The 14,325-nt window shown below is 38.4% G+C and overlaps 1 protein-coding gene across 2 annotated transcripts in view; it reads right to left on the bottom strand.

Annotated features, from left to right (window-relative positions):
• Nucleotides 1-14,325, bottom strand: part of ZFR (zinc finger RNA binding protein) — a 91,243-nt gene that overhangs the window by 13,894 nt on the left and 63,024 nt on the right. Inside the window, exons 16-17 of one of the 2 annotated variants that reach the window (XM_016953476.4) lie at nt 11,766-11,863; nt 10,808-10,903 (exon numbers count right to left, since the gene is read on the bottom strand). In XM_016953476.4, the coding sequence (XP_016808965.1) occupies nt 10,808-10,903; nt 11,766-11,863 (194 nt within the window). The remainder of the gene's footprint in view (nt 1-10,807; nt 10,904-11,765; nt 11,864-14,325) is intronic. The other variant, XR_010156931.1, reaches the window with a different exon arrangement.

Here is a 14,325-nt window from a genome sequence, read left to right as displayed (position 1 = left end):
CGTTTCTTTTCCCCCCCAACAAGAGACGGAGTTTCACTCTTGTTGTCCAGGCTGCAATGGCGTGATCTCAGCTCACCGCAACCTCCACCTCCCAGGTTCAAGCGGTTCTCTTGCCTCCGCCTCCCAAGTAGCTGGGATTATGGGCATAAGCCACCACGCCCAGCTAATTTTGTATTTTTAGTAGAGATGGGAGTTTCTCCATATCGGTCAGGCTGGTCTTGAACTCTTGACCTCAGGTAATCTGCCCACCTCAGCCTCCCAAAGTGCTAAGATTACAGCCATTGCACCTGGCCACAAATTTTTAAAAGACACACATTAATTAGCCCAGCAATGGCAGTACTAAGATTTACAATAGGGCTATTACTACATAAGAAAAGCACAAAAAATATTCTGCCCTGCTCTTAATTTGTAACAGACTGGAAACAATCTCTAGCACTAGGAGTTCTGGCTAAATAACAGTAGTAGCAGTTATCCTCTTCATTATAGCTACCACTTACTGAGTGCTTATCCTCGCTAAGTGATGCTCTAAGTCTTCACATATATTAACCGATTCTAACCATTATAATCACATTCTGAAGGTAGATATGACTATCATTCCCATTTTACAAATTAAGATGTTTATGCTCTTAAAATAGGATTTTATGAATACCACAACAATGGGCAATTGTACATACAAAAGCCACTTACATAGTCCAGTTGACATGGATCACTATTGATACATGCACAACAGACTTTGATTTGTAAGCCCATTTGCAGGTTGTTGCATTTTTGTAATATATTTACTCACAGCACTTTATTTTATATGGTGAAATGTATGAAAGTCTTAATAAAAATGGTCATGTCTTGCAGGGAAAAGATTTACTTACAGCTTTTAGTGATTTGGGGTGTGCATACAGTTAAATAGATGATTTTTGTTAAGGGGTATCTAAATGTTAAGGTAGTTCATGTACCGTTTGCTGATTTTTTTGTAAGCTGAGACTGTTTGTTCTTTGCCCTGAGATGTCAGTGTCCTATCATTTTAGAACTCTTTGTTGGTTCTATCAGCAACAGCCGGGAGAACTGTTAGTACAAACCACCACCACTAAAATCTGTATTACTTACAAATACCTCTGAAAGCCAGTAAAATACGTGAAAAGAAATGTTAACGTATTTCAACTGTTATTTGGGCAGGAAGAATAATTATAGCAGTTTTCTTCACCTTTCTTTGAGAATGATTCCTTTACATTTGATATATCATTCTTCAAAACAAAACAAAACAAAAAACTGGTCAGGAATGGTGGCTCACGCCTATAATCCCAGCACTTCTGGAGGCCAAGTTGGGAGGATCCCTTGGATCCAGGAGTTTCAGACCAGGCTGGGCAAGATAGTGAGACCTTATCTCTACAAAAAATTAAAAAAAAAAAAAAAAAAAGTAACCAGGCATGGTAGCATGCACCTACAGTCCTATGTACGTGGGAGGCTGAGTTAGGAGAATCGCTTAAGCCTGGGAAGTCGAGGCTGCAGTGAGTCATGATCATGCCACTGCACTCCAGCCTGAGTGACAGAGTGAAACTCTGTCTTAAAAAAGATAACCTGAAACATTTTAAAACGAATGATTCAGCAGCATTATTATACTATGTTGTCCATATCAAGTTCCAAAACATCTCCATTACCCCAAAGTAAACCCCCTTACCCATTAAGCAACTTATCCCTATTTCCATAGAGACATGCACTCTGTCTCTATGGATTTATATATTCTTGATATTTCATATAAATGGAATCACACAACATGTGACCTTTTGAGCCTGGATTCTTGCACTTAGCATACTGTTTTCAACATTAATCAATACAGTGGCAGATTTTTTTTTTTTTTTTTTGAGATAGGGTCTCACGATGTGCCCAGGCTGGCCTCAAAATCCTGGGCTCAAGAGATCCTCTTGCCTCAGTCTCTTGAGTACCTGGGACTACAGGAATGGGCCACTGTGCCCAGCTTAATAACAGATTTTTTTGCTGAAATACTCATCATAGGACACTGTCTAGAAATAAAATATATAATAACATTGTGTGTTGGGGGGGGGGAGAGAGAGAGAGAGAGAGAGACAGACAGACAGACAGACATGGTCTTGCCCTGTCGCCCAGGGTGAAGTGCAGTGGTGCAATCACAGCTCACTGCAGCCTCAACCTCCTGGGCTCAAGTGATTCTCTGACCTCAGCCTCCTGAGTAGCTGGGACTACAGGTGTGCGCCATCTCATCCAGCTAATTTTTAACTTTGTCTTTTGTAGACATAGGGTCTTGCTATACAAATAAGGCTGGTTTTGAACTCCTGGCCTCAAGTGACCTTCCCACCTTGGCTTCCTAAAGTGCTGGGATTACAGGTAGGAGCCATTGTGCTAGGTCTATAATAAACATTAAAAAAATTACATGCCTTTTGTAAGTCACTGCAGTTATATTATTCTAAAGGTTTAGATAGCACACAGCAATTCTGATATCAGACCAACATTACAACAGAACTCTACCTATATTTTATTTCATCACCATGGATTCATGACAAAAGAACAACTAATTTGAAGGCAGAACACCATTTTCAATCCTCATTGCAGTGGCAAAGGAAAGGCCACAAAAGCAGGCATTGTTACTTAAGGATTTGTTCAAAGTAATCTGAATGCTAAATAAAATTAAACATAATACAGTTCATAAGAATTTCAAATTTATTTGATAACAGAAAAAAAGTTACTCCTGTTTATGACAATAGCACAGACACAAACTGAAGATCTCTTGCCTCCAAAACATGATTAAGAAATATATTAGGGCCAGGCATGTTGGCTCATGCCTATAATCCCAGCACTTTGGAAGACTGTGGCAAGAGGATCGCTTGAGCCCAGGAGTTCGAGACCAGCTGGGGCAACATAGTGAGAGCTCATCTCTATTAAAAATAAAGACATTAGTCAGGTATGGTGGCATGTGCCTATCGTCACAGGCACTAGGAAGGTTCAGGCAGAAGGAATGCTTGAGCCCAGGAGTTCAAAGCTGCAGTGAGCCAGGGCTGCTCCATCGCCCTCCAGTTTAGATGACAGAGCAGGACCCTGTCTCAAAAACAAATGATAGAATATACACACTACTGCCTTTCAAGAAAAAATGTAATAGCTTGAATCAAACAGAGGAAAAGGCCAGTGACAGAGAACATTCCTTAAGAACAGAGTGTTTACCCTGCTTAAGCTTGGCTCTCCAGAGATGAGGGTGGGGATGACAGCTGATTCAACAAATCGCAAAAACTTCACCAATAACTTTCAATTTGGAGAAAGGTAAAATGAATCACATTATAAGCAGTTTCAGAAGAAATTTTCCTAAACGTAAAAACTCCATCTGACCATCTTCTATCTCACCAGAAAAAAGAAAAACACTAGAATTTGCTATCCTGAAGACTTTGAAAACCAGGAAAGAACAGAAGCAATCAGGAAATCAGGAAAGAGCAGAAAAATGGTAATCATTCGTATCTAACTATTTCCAGTAATAAATGCATTTGGCTAAAATGCAGATAAAAGAAAAAATAAAGGTAAGATCTTCCAAAGGAATTAGAGGTAGGGAAAAAAAAAAAACTTCATAGAGCCCCAAATTAGCTTCACATACCCAAATGCTCTCTTGGTTCAGGGGAATATAAATTGTTAGTGAAAGGAAATGGTAAAATAGGTTCAGGAAACAAATGGAGCAAATCCTGCAAAGACAAAAGCTCTAGGAGTCCATTCTTGGATTGAAACCTGAAACTGAAGGGGTGGCAATAAAATCCATCACATTTGGAGTGCCATAGTATATTTGATGAAGACACAGGAGAGTGTAGCCTACATTTGCTAACAAGGCTGCAGGTAGCCAAATCCTACTCCTTTTCATAAGTAATCCTCCAATCATATCTCACAGGGGAAGGAAAAGAAGAGTTATCAAAAAAGGTGAGAATAGATTTGCATGACATCTTTGTACTTGTGTGGAACATAGCATGAAAACTAGTGATAAAAATATATTCTGTAGGGACTTTGGGTGATAGTCACAGGTCAATGTAGGTTCATTAATTGTAACAAACATACTACTCTAGTGTCGGGGAGGCTGTGTATGTGTGAGGGCAGGGGATATGTGGGAACTCTATATGGTTGACCCTTGAAAAACGTGAGTTTGAACTGCACAGATCCACTTATATGGGAGTTATCTTCCATCTCTGCCACCAGAGACAGCAACATCAATCTTCCTTCCTCACCCTTAGCCTATTCAATAAGAAGTTGAGGGCTGGGCACAGTGGCTCACACCTACAATCCAAGCACTTTGGGAGGCCGAGGGGAGCAGATCACTTGAGGCCAAGAGCTCGAGACTAACCTGGCCAACATGGTGAAACTCCGTCTCTACTAAAAATACAAAAATTATCCAGACATGGTGGCGCGCGCGCTTGTAATCCCAGCTACTTGAAAGGCTGAGGCAGGAAAATCTCTTGAACCCAGGAGGTGGAGGTTACAGTGAGTTGAGATCACACCACTGCACTCTAGTCTGGGCGACACAGCGAGACTTGGTCTCAAAAAAACAAACAAAACAAACAAAAAAAGGAACAAAATGACTGAAGTTAAAAAATTAAGAGGTATACATTATACCTTGTTGAGAGCAGATCTCTTCTTTTAAATAACCATAGTTAATAAAAATTGAACATATATTAGGCAACCAAAAAACCCTTTAAATTCCAAAAATTGCAAATAGCAGACTACATTTTTCGAATCACGATGCCATAAAAACTAAATTATTATTTACCAAAACAAAAGTAACCCTCCTTCAACTGTGCAGAATATAAAAATTCCCTTGGCTGGGTGCCGTGGCTCACGCCTGTAATCCCAGCACTTTGGGAGGCTAAGGCAGGCGGATCATGAGATGAGGAGTTCAAGACCAGCCTGGCCAACATGGTGAAAACCCATCTCTACTAAAAATACAAAAATTAGTCAGGCGTGGTGGTGCATGCCTGTAATCCCAGCTACTCAGGATGCTAACACAGGAGAATTGCTTGAACCTGGGAGGTGGAGGTTGCAGTGACCCCAGGTTGAGCCACTGCACTCCAGCATGGGTGACAGAGCAACACTCCGTCTCGGGGAAAGGGTGGGGAAATAAAATTCCCTCAAAACTACTGTTGGTTTAAAGATAGTATGAAAACAAATTACAAAGCATTACCTATGCAGCCAAAACTCTTGTGTTCATCTTTAAACTGCAGCTTTAAAACCTCTGTAACTACAGAATAAATCAATGAATCAAGCATCTAACTCAAGAAGTTTGTAAAATAATAACAGAAAACCCCAAGGAAAATAAATATAGAAAGGTAAAATCATAAGGTAATAAGTTATTAATGAGGATTACAATAGAGCTGATTTTGAAGAGACAAAAAAGCAATAAAACAGATAAACCACTGCCTAAAGAATACAATACTAGGAGCGAATTTTAAATGTCAAAATACTGACATTTTGGTGTTTTTTTTTAAAGTACCAAAATACTAATGTATTTGTTGTTATATGTAAATGATTTCAAAGATCAGCCAGCAGCTTTTTTCACTTTTGACTTTCTTCACAATCATTTTCCCTGCCATGGCCAATGCTCCTTCAATTCCTTTGACCTGTGCATTCTCTTTTCTTCTCAGTTCTTACGGCTCTCTACCCTCAAAGAAGAACACACCCTGTGAAGTGCATGGGTGACTCTCTCAAAGAAGGCCTGGGTAGGACCAATCTGCAGTGCTGAAAATCCAGACTGCAAGAGTGGCCCAGATGCAGTGGTCTTGAGAGTCTATTCATACAAGTAACAATGTGGACTTACTACAACAGAGATAGCTTCAAGGACACCCTGGGTGGGTAGAGGGGACCAAAGTTTAAGAAAGCAGGAAGCAGGATCATGATGTACAATGCTTGTATTTCCATACATTTTTAAAATTTGGGACGGGCACGGTGGCTCACGCCTGTAATCCCAGCAACTTGTGAGGCCAAGGTGGGCGGATCACTTGAGGTCAGGAGTTCTAGACTACCCTGGCCAACATGATGAAACTCTGTCTCTACTAAAAATACAATCAGCCAGGCGTGGTGGTGCATGCCTGTAATCCTAGCTACTCGGGAGGCTGAGGCAGGAGAATCGCTTGAACCTGGGAGATGGAGGTTGCAGTGAGCCAAGAAAGCACTGCTGCACTCCAGGCTGGGGTACAGAGCGAGACTCCATTTCAAAAATAAATAAATAAATAAATAAATAAATAAAATTTGAAGCTATACAATGCCTACAAATTATTGTATTTAAAATCTATTAAGAATCTAATAAATTCCAAACACCTAAATACTGAAACACCCACATTGTTATTTTGCTCCCATCTGGCAAATACTTTACTGGCTAGTCTAATCAATGACACAAGGAAGAATTAAAAGCAAACAAACAAACAAACAAGCAAAAAAAAATCCTAAAATAGCGTAACTCTATTGAATGGGTTGATTTTTTTAAAGGAAATATAAATTGCCAAAATTAACCACCAGAGAGAGACTAATTACAATAGAAGAAATTGAGAAAACACTATTCCCTTAAAAGGAATTGGGAAGTGATGATGTCACATAAATTTTTATAAACTGACAAGAAACAAAGTTTTGATGCTACTAAAACTGCTTCAGAGTTTAAACAAAGAAAAGCTTCCAAATTATTTTTACAGAGTTAGTGATCACTGCTTCTAAATTTGACAAAGAGCACAGAAACAAAACATAAAAAATTTGTTTCATGTCACTGAGAAATTCTTAAACTATTGGCAAGCAGAACTTAAGAGTTCATTACAACACCATTCTCGTATGTATGAAGAATCATTCCCAGAATGCAAAGGTAGCTCAAAATGAAGAAATCTATTTACACAGTATTAAAAGGTTGAAGGAGAAAAACTATACATTCATGTTAATAAGACTTAAAAAATTGATGAAAGTTCAACTTCCGTTACTGATTCAAAAATTACTTAAACTGGAAAAAGATTGATAATTCAACATGACAAGTAAATATCTCAAATAAAAGGCTATATACCGTCATGCTTAATACAGTTTATAGACCAGAAACATTTTTAATACAATCAGGAACGTATCATACATGTCAAGCAGTATTTCTTTTATTCCGTATTTGTTACTCTAGAATTATCTTTTAATTAAAATAGAAAAACAAGTATTGGAAAGAAGGCAAAATATCATTTGTAGATATGTCTCAAAGAAAAAAAAAGAGATAAGGTCTCATTCTGTCACCCAGGCTGGAGTGCCATGGCACAATCATGGCTCACTGTAGACTTGACCTGGGCTCAATAGATCTTCCCACTTCAGTCTCTCCAGTAGCTGAAACCACAAGCACATGCCACCATGCCGGGCTAATTTTTCTATCTTTTCCAGAGAAAGGGTTTCACCATGTTGCCCAAGCTGGTCTCCAACTCTGGGACTCAAGCGATCCTCCTGCCTCGGGCCTCTCAAATAATGGGATTACAGGCATGAGCCACTAGACCATGACTGGTTGATCTTTGATCTATCGATTTATAGTTTTTAAATTAGTTTTTTTTTTTTTTTGAGACGGAGTCTCACTATGTCACCCAGGCTGGAGTACAGTGGCACGATCTCGGCTCACTGCAACCTCCGCCCTCTGAGTTCAAGCGATTCTCCTGCCTCAGCCTCCCGAGTAGCTGGGATTACAGGCGTCTGCCACCGAGCCTGGCTAATTTTTTGTGTTTTTAGTAGAGATGGGGTTTCACCACCTTGGCCAGGCTGGTCTTGAACTCCTGACCTTGTGATCCACCCGCCTCGGCCTCCTAAAGTGCTGGGATTACAGGCATGAGCCACCATGCCCAGTTTTAAATTAGTTTTTAAGTAATGCACATGTATAATTTATCCTGGTAAAAATTAAACATTACAGGTCTCTATACTAGTCATCTCTTCCTCCCACTCCTCAGAAATAATCACTACTGTAAATTAGAATATATCCTACCAAAAATTTTGTTATGTATTTAAATTTACATATACATATCTACAGAAAATAAAATTCGATGAAAAAAAAGCTCTAAAACAAAGGAGATGTGCCAGGCACAGTGGCTCATGCCTATAATCCCAGCATTTTGGGAGGCCAAGGCAGGTGGATCACAAGGTCAGGAGTTTGAAACCAGCTTGGCCAATATGGTGAAACCCCGTTTCTATTAAAATATACAAAAATTAGCCAGGTTTGGTGGCGCATGCCTGTAGTGTGTAGTGAGCTGAGATAGCCGTACTGTACTACAGCTGCCACTGCACTCCAGCCTGGGTGACAGAGCGAGACTCTGTGTCAAAAAAAAGAAAAAAAAAGAAAGCAGGTGTGAACTAATTTGTCAGAATACAAAATCCAGAAATGATAAAAAAAAATTAATGAATCAAAATTTAATGCCAGGTACAGTGGGGCTCAGGCCTATAATCCCAGCAGTTTGGGAGGCCAAGGAGGGCAGATCACCCAAGGTTAGCAGTTTGAGACCAACATGATGAAACTCCATCTCTACTAAAAAAACAAATTATTAGCAGGGCGTGGTGGCCCCTGCCTGTAATCCCAGCTACTTGCAAAACGGAGGCAGGAGAATCGCTTGAACCCGGGAGGCAAAGGCTGCAGTGAGCTGAGATCATGCCACTACACTCTAGCCTGGGCAACAAGCTGTCTGAAAAAAAACCCTGTCTCTACTAAAAATACAAAAAATTTAGCCGGGCGTGGTGGCAGGCGCCTGTAGTCCCAGCTACTCGGAGGCTGAGGAAGGAGAATGGCAAGAACCTGGGAGGCGGAGCTTGCAGTGAGCTGAGATCGTGCCACTGCACTCCAGCCTGGGCAACAGAGCAAGACTCCATCTGGAAAAAAAAAAAAAAAAAAAAAAAAAAAAAGTGGTAACTTTCCTTCTCTTTCTTTATTTCTCTTTCTCTCTCTCTCTCTCTCTCCTCTCTCTCTTTCTTTCGAGACAGGATCTTGCTCTGTTGCCAGGCTGGAGTGCAGTGGTGTGATCTCGGCTCACTGCAACCTCTGCCTCCCAGGTTCAAGCGATTCTCCTGCCTCAGCCTCCTGAGTAGCTGGGATTACAGGTGTGCATGTTGGTCAGGGCAGTCTTGATCTTCCGACCTTGTGATCCACCCGCCTCGGCCTCCCAAAGTGCTGGAATTACAGGCGTGAGCCACCGTGCCCGGCAAAATGTGGTAACTTTCATATAGCAAAAATCATCATAAAGCTGAAAAGTAGATGAAAAACTGGAGAACACAATTTCCAACACAGGTAAAGGCTAATTATTGTAAAAAGAATTACTATAATAAAATGATGAATAAGAAACTGGCAGTTAAGAAAAAAACAATTACAAATGCCAACCATTACGCAATTAAAGAAATACAAAAAATTAGATAGCATATATATATATTTTTGAGATGAAGTCTCACTCTGTCACCCAGACTAGAGATAGTGGCACAATCTCGGCTCACTGCAACCTCCGCCTCCCGGGTTCAAGTGATTCTCCTCTCCTGCCTCAGCCTCCCGAGTAGCTTGGATTACAGGTGCCCGCCACCATGCCCAGCTAATTGTTGTATTATTAGTAGAGACGAGGTTTCACTATGTTGGCCAGGCTGGTCTCGAACTCCTGACCTCAGTGATCCGCCCGCCTCGGCCTCCCAAAGTGTTGGGATTACAGGCATGAGCCACTGTGCTTGGTGAATACCATATTTTGCCTATCATATTGTTAACTATTAAGAAGTGTGATAATATCCCAGAACTATGACAGTGTAAAGAATATAATTAGTCTAATAGTTTTTTTGAAATTTTCAATGACCCAACCTTCTGGTGAACAATTAGTACATGTTCTTTAACCTTGATATTTCAGCCCTAGCAATTTATTCCGCCCTCAAAAGCTTGACAACAATATATACAATGAGGTATAATAAGGATTTAATAGCAAAAGATTGTAAACCTAAATGTCTATCAAATGAATGTAAGTTGAATAAAATATGGCATGTCCATAGAAAGAATGCAGATGTGACTGCCTTTTCAAAGAACTCTAAGATGAGATTTGTTAAGAAAGTTTTAAATTGTACAGTTTTAAACTGTGATAGCAAGGCCATGCTTTTGTTAAAAAAGATTAAAAAAAAGAACTAAGGTAATCTTGCCTATTAACTCTCATTAATTAAACTCTGGAGTCAATAGGTTGTTTTATTTTTTGATGAATCCCTGTCTATCTGAATTCTTGCTCTTCAGGAATCAAAGTTTCAAACAGTAATGTACATAAAGATAGAAACATATACTGTATATAGGTATAATTTTTTTCTCCTAGAAGAAATCATAGCAGATTGTTAAGATAATCTGCCTTTAAATAAGAAGGCTTTTGGTTATTTTGTAGCTTTCTGCGTTACTGAATCTCCTATTTTTTGTATTATTTTTGAATAATATATATTTCTGAATTTTTACAGTTCCCAACCACATACATTATTTTAAAAAATGTCCCTGCATAAGGAGATTAACAGTTCTTCAAAGTCTTCTTTATACATTTGTATATTATATGTAAAAGCCAACTAATAAATGCTGTAATATTAAAAAAAAAACACTGTGAAAACAGCAAAAAGAAAAAAACACACAAAGAGAAACATCAATGAAAATTCTTTAATTAGTCACATCTGAGAAAATTAAACATTCTAAGACTCCCCCAGGATTTTTCATCAGAAAAAAAAACTATATTTAGTAAATGCAAATAAGGCTGATAATTACATGTAAACTGAGAGGATAAAAACTGCAGAATTATTTCCTACATGTTTTTACACCATACAGTTACATACTACTTACCCAGCTTGGAAAATCAGACCAAGTTGGAACTCGCTGACAGAGGTCTCGAAGAATGCGTATGATAATCACACAGGACTGCAGACCATTAGCTCTAGCCTTGAGAGCAACACAAAAACCAATTGAATTAATCTTAGAAATACTGAATATATCCCTTGATGAAAAAAAGTTAAAATACCACCGTTCAATGGAAGCTCAGATAAAAACAAAAACAATCACACTTAAAATTGGATTCAATGAGCTGCCATTTACAGCAGTATTTTATGCCAGGGTTAGTATTTAAAAGCTGGTATTTAGGTCAAAGTAAACAGATTATACAAGAATAATATTTCTTGATCCCCTGTGAACCTTGACCTGTGTTCATTTAAAACAGTAAACTTAAAAAAAAAAGTCTGCCTATATTAGAAATAAAAGAAAAAGTAAAGAGCTAAAAAGTTTGTCTAGGGACTGAAAGGTTAAGGAAATCTGTTTGGTTTCCCTTCTGTGCCTTTGCATGACTGCAAAGTCACTAAACCAAACAGCTGCTTCCTCACCTTTCACTCCCTACACTTATTAACTTAGAGAAAGAGGGGGAAAAAAATCTTAAAACTATACACAAAGCTTTAAACACATATTCCATTATTTAAAGCAAAGTTAATCTGCAGCCTTATGGAATATAATATATATACACAAACATGTGATGTTCCTAAACAAGTCAACTTTAAATATAGCCACTAAAAATAAAAAATAAAAAAACCCCAACTACAAAACACTCCCCAAACCTAAGTTCATTGTCAAATTAATAATAACTGCAATATGCAGATCATCATACCCAGCTTTCTATGTTAACATATTTTCTGATATTTAATTTAAAATAGTATTGCTTGGGCAGTCTTTTGAAATGTTTAAGCACAGTTAAACATGTTGTACTGAACTACTCTCTCATAAGGCTACAAGAAAAAAGTAAAATGATGTTCCGAACCTGGAACCACTTAGCGTGGCGTAGAGCAGCCAGAGCGTCAAGGCATTTTTGCCTGTCCAAGACGTCCGGTGGGTCTTTCACCATACCCGAGGTTACATCTAAAATGGATTGAATTGGCAAAATGCAGTGAGGAATGGGTGTTTGACCAGGTGAGCAAGACACTTCCTTAAGGTAGCATCAGTGTCACATGAGCCATTTGAGAGCTTGTTGGCATTTTAATATATCCACGGAGTTATTTTCAATAAATTTACATAATCCAATATGAGGAACAAAAGGTTAACTTATTAATTTAGTAATATAATAAAACAATTTCTGGAAATATAAACCCTACCCACCAAAACGAAATCTGAAGGAAAGATTACTGGACACAGTGCACTAGCACAAAGACAACAAGACAAGAGGGAACACAAAAATCCACCTTAATAAATGAGTATGTACAATAAACTACTGAGTTTGTTCAGTACTCTAAATGGTCATAAGTTATTCTGGAGCTAATATAACAAAGAACTGATGATAAATATAGAATGCTCAATATAGTTATAGAAAAAAAATGAAGAATCCAAAACAGGCATTTCTTTTTTTTTTTTTGAGACGGAGTGTCACTCTGTCCCCCAGGCTGGAGTGCACGATCTCAGATCACTGCAACCTCGGCCTCCTGGGTTCAAGCGATTCTCCTGTCTCAGCCTCCCAAGTAGCTGGGATTACAGGTGTGCACCACCACACCAGGCTAATTTTTTGTATTTTTAGTAGAGACGAAGTTTCACCATGTTGGCCAGGCTGGTTTTTAACTCCTGACCTCAAGTGATACACCCGCCTCGGCCTCCCAAAGTGCTAGGATTACAGGCGTGAGCCACTGTGCCCGGCCCAAAACAGGCATTTCTAAAAGTTTAATGCTCTCCCTTCCGCATGAAAATTTTCGTTATCAGAGAGTATGAAATGCCCTTTAAAATTTAAAGTTCCCATAAAGTATTTCAAAAAATGATAAAAGAGAAACAATAGGCAAGCAGAACAGCGAATAGGAACTAGTATGGTTAAACAGAATTAAGAGTGGAAAAGATGCAACAAACAGCATCCTGTGATGATAGATGTGTAGGGTCTTTAAGCTGATTAAAACATAAATGAGCTACACAAAACTTGAGAATATATGAAACTAAACCAGGACAAGAAGTTAACTTTACATTAATATATCATTCATAAAAGTAGACAAAGGGCTATCTTTATATCCATCTAAACATCTGTAAAATGTGTATATTAACAGCAAATCTGCTAATCAAGCTATTAGTAAGCAAATGGCAATTATTCCAATCTAATTCACAGCTCTCAGTGATTTAAATAGTATGAATATTTTCTCAATATAGAAAAATTATATAATCTATTAAATATAATAGTCCTTTGGAAATTATGGGGCATTTAGAATACAGTTTAATAATCGAGTATATAAAATGAATATGGACGAAAAAATACATGATAAAAGTATGAAAAAGTTAATTATCTTAAGAGTGCTAGCTGCAGTTCTGGTCAAGTTACTCATATCTCATAAGCATTCAGATATCTTAAAGGATAACTTGTTCTTATTTTGAGTAGATGACATATAAAAAACATATTTTGAAACTGATAGAGAATTCTATTCTCTGTCTAAGGTTTCTTTTTCTTAGTTTTTTACTCCTCGAGTAATCAGATGGACACAGATTCTTCAGAAGACATATTTAGAGGAAAGACAGATAATCAAGGAAAACTGTGTGACATTTTGAGAATAAATACTAAAAGTGGAATTTGGTGCTAAAAAGAAGTTATCAAGACAAAAATATTAGTACTCTCAAAACTTATAAGACCAACTATTGAACCTAGAAATAACCTGAACATAAGAAATGAACTATTCTGTCAGGAATAGATAAAGAAAAGGGACACAAGAGACAGCTAACTATGAAGTTTTAAAAAAGAAAAAAGGGCCAGGTGCAGTGGCTCATGCCTGTAATCCTAGCACTTTGGGAGGCTGAGGCAGGTGGATCATCTGAGGTAGTGAGTTCGAGACCAGCCCGGCCAACATGGTGAAACTCCATTCCTACTCAAAAATACAAAAATTAGCTGGGTGTCGTGGCACATGCCTGTGGTCCCAGCTCCTCAGCTACTTGGGAGGCTGAGGCATGAGAATTGCTTGAACCTGGGAGGTGGAGGTTGCAGTGAGCCGAGATTGTGCTGCTGCACTCCAGCCTGGGTGACAGAGTGACTGTCTCAAAAACAAAGCAAAACAAAACAAAACCCCTCACACACACAAAAAAGAAAAAGCTGACTTCCCCAAAGCAGTATTATAACATGCTAAAGAACCTCTTTCTATGTCCCTTATTTACTTACATTTGCTAAAGCTAGAATGCAAATAGGTGACAATGTGCAATCTCTAAAATGTTTCTAAATTTCTAATGTTAATTCACAATTTTATTTCCTCCAATATGCAAGAAAATTTTGTTTTGCACATAAGCATTCATAACTTTGGAAATTGTAATTCATGATATAAATTCAAAGATGCCAAGACACCTATTGCAATTTTTTTTTTCTTTGAGAT

Source organism: Pan troglodytes, chromosome 4, assembly GCF_028858775.2.
Source record: "Pan troglodytes isolate AG18354 chromosome 4, NHGRI_mPanTro3-v2.0_pri, whole genome shotgun sequence".
Lineage (NCBI taxonomy): Eukaryota > Metazoa > Chordata > Mammalia > Primates > Hominidae > Pan > Pan troglodytes.
Note: the sequence above shows the minus strand (reverse complement) of the source record. Positions and strands in the feature narration are given on the sequence as shown.